We start from the raw sequence: 5228 nt of genomic DNA on the forward strand, positions 1-5228 counted from the left end.
TTTTTTTTACTTTTGCCCTTTCCTGGACGGCCTGTACTTGTTCTATTGTTTGTCCGAAGAATTAAAATATATACTGGCCAATGGCTTGTCCCATTCGAGTATGGAAAAAAAAACACTGGCACCCGGTCCCAGTTTTTTGTCCTGCTGTTTAGGACTGCCATCATAAAAAATGTTCCTGTTTTTGTTTTTTTAAGATTCCCTTTGGACTAAGAAAAACAATTCCCAATTGAAAAGCACTATACGACAGTGGCAATTTCGTAGTGCAGAAAACAAAACTGCCACGCGGCATAAGGCATAAATAAGTATGAACAATCCCGACAGTGAGATGACAGTTGTTCAACCAGCATCGCGCGATGAAATACAAGGGCGACCTCCAACGTCCTCACACGAGTTTGATGAGCGAGATGACTTTGGGAAGCTTTGGTGATGCTCTTTACATGGTTAGTCTATCGACAGTTGAGAGGATGGCTTCATCATAGAGCAAGGGTTTCAACCAGCAATCAGGGGCTCCGGAGGTGAGTGTGGCAGCGGGGCTGAGGCTCGTTAGACCCGGGGGAAAGCTAGCATCTGTTGGGGGGTTGATCGGTAAAGTTGACCCGGAGTTCCAGGGGTTTCCACTACGTGCTGGCAGGCGTGTACGGTTTGAGAGACGAGAGGTAAACGGGGTCGATGGTCGATGCTTAACTTGGTTTTTTTCTTCATTTGTTACTTGAAGCAATGTTTGCATTATTTGTGTAATGGTTTTATATATTTTTTAATGGTACATGCCTACAGGGTTGCTTTGTTTTTAAGTGGGAAACAACCGTGTTTTTTTTTTGCAGTTTGTGAATTTTCAAGGATTTTTTTTTCCACCAGCATTGTTAAGATTAAAGAAATTCGATTTGTTATTTATTTATTTCGCGTTTATTTTTTTTTATTTTTTTCTATTCATATTATTTGTTTGTCCACGTAATAGTCCGCTGTTCTCATTTGTCCCCATTAGACACATCAAATCACAGCAACCACTAAAGACAACATTACAAATGTAAACAAGCTAAGATTTTTACCAAAGGGGAAAATGTATCAGATATAACGCCCGGGTGTGCAAAATATGAGTGAACAAATCAAACGAATACAAAAAACTTGGTTTTTAGTGTGAAAGGTCATTCCGGTATAATGAGCAAGCTTCTATACCTGGCTCAGTTTTATTTGTTTATTTTCTTTTCTGCTACCTGGCTTCTCATTTGAAAGCTCAAATTCTTAACGGTAAAATCGGACCGTTCCCATTTGTCTTTGCTCTACTCTACTATGTGTTTCATTCCATTTCATTTGTGATGGTTGTGAAGCCAAGGACTCCTAGAACTTAATCACCAAACTAAGAACCCCATCGAGAAAAGACAAAGGAGTAAGTTTCAGTATCAAATTTTGGAGGAAAACCACAGAGAAATTCCCGAGAAAACACCATAGGGAATGGACAAAATCCCAATCCTCATGGTGCCCAGATGGGATTCGAACCAGGGTCCAGATAGATGGAAGGCGAGGAAAGATACCACTACGAACTTAGACTTGACTCAAGTCCCAATCCCGTGCCATCGCTATAGAAAACTATTGTTTGGTGATGCTCTGCATTCAACCAATCTAGCTGTTCCGCATTTTAGGGACTTCAGTCAAGCCTACTACGCACTGTGTTCCCGGACTCCGGGTACAAATGATACCCAGTTATTTATTGCATCGTTTCTGCATTCATCCCGTGCTGCCTCTAGGTTGGATATCATCACACTGAGAGCTCTCGGTTGGTTTTTCCTCCCTCGGGGTGAATGCGAAGACTGAACCAACGATGATCTTCTGAGAATCCCTTTACTTTAGGAAAATGGGAAAATAAGATGACGTTTTATGATGTTTTATGATGCTGCAGATGACGTTTAAAGACACTGGACACTATTGGTAATTGTCAAAGACTAGCCTTCACAGTTTGTGTATCTCAGCATATGCATAAAATTACACACCTGTGAAAATTTAAGCTCAATCGGTCGTCACAAAGTTGCGAGATAATAATGAAAGAAAAAAAACCTTGCCACACGAAGTTGTGTGCTTTCAGGTGCTTGATTTCGAGACCTCAAATTCTAAATGTGATCTCGAAATCAAATTCGTGGGAAATTACTTCTTTCTCGAAAACTAAATTACTTCAGAAGGAGCTGTTTTTCCCAATGTTTTATACTATCAGCCTCTACTCGTTTATAGCAAGAGATGTTTTATGCTAATTATTTTGAGTAATTACCAATAGTGTCCACTGCCTTTAATTGATCAGAAAACAACCTTTATGACAATGTTCAACTTTCATTTGCACCGAAATGATTTTCAGGCAGTGTGAACATTGTTGCATGGATTTGAATGACATCTAAACTAAATTTTGCCTTCGAAAAACACTCTGCTATGATGTTGGAACGTCATGCCATTTCTTGTTTTGTTGACATCTAAACTAATGTGATAAAATATCTATTTTATTATTGTGACAAGGTTTTGTTCATACCGTTTATGACTGATGGGCGCTTCGTGTTTGTAGGCTTCACTTTCTACACCACAAGAGGGCAGGCTTCTCGATTGTCTCTGGGTAGGGCTCACAGTGAAGTCGGATTGTCTGCATTTTGCTTGTTTGTTGGGTAAGACAAAGCGAACTCGCTTCTCACTCCGAATGATTTCTCTGTTTTGTGAAGGAAAATAATGAAATTGTTATTGTAATAAAATAAAATAAACATGTAATGTGTTCAGACCATTTTTGTGTCAATTATGTTGCTAATAATATTGATGTTTCAGCTTTAAGTCTCGTCTTCGGCCTCTTTTTTGTAGTGGTGAATAAAACCGAACTGAAATGGAATGAAAAAGCACAAATTTCTTGTCACAATACAGTTATGTTTACCGGCACAAGTTTGACTTTTACCTGTTACTTTCACCCTTACTGGCTGCCTCAACTTTTCCAAGATCACTGTTCGTGACACAAGGGGGCGTGCTTCCTAATTTTGGCTCGGCTGTTTTTCTGACATTGTGAGAGGAGCGTCTGTTGTCGGCTTCTTCTAATGGGAAGGCGAAACGAACTTTCTTCTTGCACTGAACACAAACTCTTCGGAGCAAATAAAAATGGAGTTATTTCAACATGTGTTATGGTTAAGAATGATCTTTGAGGATTTAAAAATGTATTTTTTTATGTGGAAAATAAAGTAAACTAAACCCATGTTGACCATTATATTGTTTACCTTTGACTGCCAGTTGTATTATTGTTGATATGCTTTGTATTTACTCTGTTGTCGAAAGTAGGTCTACGAGCTAGCTGCATATAACACGAATATTAAAAGGAAATCATGAACATGAACATCCTAAATGTAATTACTACCCCCCCCCCCCTTAACAAACCAAAAAGTCCACCAATTAACTTGAGTTTTTGTTAGTGATACCTTAGAACTTGGTAAGACCCTTTGTTCAGCTATCGGGGAAATTCCTTCCTCCATGCTTCAGCAGCCGTGACCTGGGCCCGATATGATAGAGCTGCTAAGCACAACAATTTGCTTAGCATGAAATCTCTTCCTTGGTAAAAAAAAAAAAAAAAAAAAAAAATTACCAACCAAATTTCCCTTTTTTTTTTCATATTGCTTGTTACTGGTATTCAGCTATTGTTTGCTTCCTGAAAATCACGTAGAAATTTGGTTGGTAATCCTGTTTATATCAAGGAAGATATTTCATGCTAAGCAATTTTTTGTGCTTAGCAGCTCTATGAAATTGGGCCCGGACCGGGCAAACCCTTTCTCTTCTTCGCGATTTAATCATTTTAACTACATGTATTTGACTCATTTTCATGCAATACAACATAAGAGACCTACTGCACGGTTTTACATTCCATCCAAAGCACATAACAATCAATGGTTATGTATTTGCAAAGGGCACAAGTGTCAAGACCGGAATTCGAACCCACACTCTCTGCCGGTCGAGTGCACTTGATTACCCAGTCACGACATACCACTGTTTAGGTGAAAATATGCAGCAAAACCTGGGGCTTACCGATTTCCTTTTCGGAGGTGGATCCTCGACGACAGACGACCCAGAAGTAGAGCCCAACGATTCAGATGAATCTCCTTGTGGCATAAATCTCACCCATGGTGGTACCCAAATGTTGACTTCAAATAAATGCTTTGTATTTCCACGTTTGGACCGCGGTATCCTTAAGAATGTTGGTGGGTGAGATCGACGATATGGACGGCCGCATGCTGTGAGGAATCTACGGTAGAGTTTCTTCATCACGAAAACATTACTGGTGGACAGTTTTCCGGAAAAATTTTAAATATTTTTTTTCGGTCTGCTACAACAGTCTTGTATGCTAACATTCAGTGTACAACAAAGACCAGACTCTGGATCTGGATAAATATTCACAGCGCTCTAATAAGAGCCAGACTAGAAGAGAAGTTTATGAAGAAATTTCAGTTTTAGATGTGGGAGGAAAACCCCAGAGAATTATTCCATGGAAAACCCACGCAGTCCAGTAGGGACTGAAAACCCAATCAACATACACGCAGTCACTGATAGTGCCCCCGGTGGGATTCGAACTGGGGTCCCAGAGGTGGATGGCGAGGCAAGACTCGACACTACGCCAACCTGAATGAGCGAAATCACATGATGGCCCCCACCGCGATACAGGTTTACGTATGTAATGTCGATCATGACTCAACACACTCTTGATTGTCAATAACCTTTTAGCTCACCTGTATTCTCATGTGTTTTCGGGCTCCGGATAAGACTAAAACAAACTTGCAATGCCAACCATTAGTCATCAAATACACCACTGTACATGTACATGCATAACATATTATCGTAACTTAGCAGCAGAAGGGCTTGGAATTTAGGTTCCACGAACTGCAGGGAAAAAAAGGTTATCGCTATTAACTGAGTTAGTTGATGCCACAGGTAAACTTTGAATATCCTTGAGTAAAATGTATCACTGGTTTTGAAGCTAGCTGTTATCTGTTGTGCTTCTACTTTCAGCTGGACTATATGTCCTAAATTGTTTGCATTTACTTGTTTTCTTCATAAAAATACTACTGACAGCAACAGCTACGCGCGCGTTTATTGCAGACAATTGTTGATGTGTCTATCCCGTCGATGCGTCAGGACGCGAACTTGTGTATGTGTGACGTCACATAGCTTTAAACCAAACAAACAACTTGTGTCGTCACTACCGTAACGGTGGTTGGAATGTGACCGCT

The 5228-nt window shown here is 40.0% G+C and overlaps 1 protein-coding gene across 3 annotated transcripts; it reads right to left on the minus strand.

Moving 5' to 3' along the window:
* Nucleotides 1-966: 966 nt before the first annotated feature.
* On the minus strand, nucleotides 967-5098 carry LOC139954288 (uncharacterized). Of its 3 annotated transcripts, none has more exons than XM_071954024.1 (6): nucleotides 4728-5098; nucleotides 4030-4279; nucleotides 3231-3304; nucleotides 2918-3097; nucleotides 2510-2680; nucleotides 967-1834 (listed from the first exon to the last, which is right to left on the minus strand). In XM_071954024.1, exons 2-6 carry the CDS (start codon nucleotides 4264-4266, stop codon nucleotides 1723-1725), a joined length of 774 nt encoding a protein of 257 aa, XP_071810125.1. In that variant the 5' UTR covers nucleotides 4267-4279; nucleotides 4728-5098; the 3' UTR covers nucleotides 967-1722. The 3 variants fall into 3 exon arrangements, with proteins under 3 accessions (XP_071810125.1, XP_071810124.1, XP_071810126.1); XM_071954023.1 differs by having other exon boundaries at nucleotides 969-1839; nucleotides 4728-5091; XM_071954025.1 differs by having other exon boundaries at nucleotides 969-1839; nucleotides 4030-4246; nucleotides 4728-5090.
* Between the last annotated feature and the right edge of the window lie 130 nt (nucleotides 5099-5228).

Source organism: Asterias amurensis, chromosome 2 (genome assembly GCF_032118995.1).
Source record: "Asterias amurensis chromosome 2, ASM3211899v1".
Lineage (NCBI taxonomy): Eukaryota > Metazoa > Echinodermata > Asteroidea > Forcipulatida > Asteriidae > Asterias > Asterias amurensis.

What these genes read in the sequence shown, in the direction of transcription:
- LOC139954288 (XM_071954023.1), bottom strand. Translation starts at nt 4,266, where the DNA reads ATGAAGAAACTCTACCGTAGATTCCTCACAGCATGCGGCCGTCCATAT. An exon ending in CACCTCCGAAAAGGAAATCG is followed by an intron (nt 3,305 to 4,029) that starts GTAAGCCCCAGG and finishes TGTTATATGCAG; the next exon opens with CTAGCTCGTAGACCTACTTT. An exon ending in AATACAACTGGCAGTCAAAG is followed by an intron (nt 3,098 to 3,230) that starts GTAAACAATATA and finishes TTTGCTCCGAAG; the next exon opens with AGTTTGTGTTCAGTGCAAGA.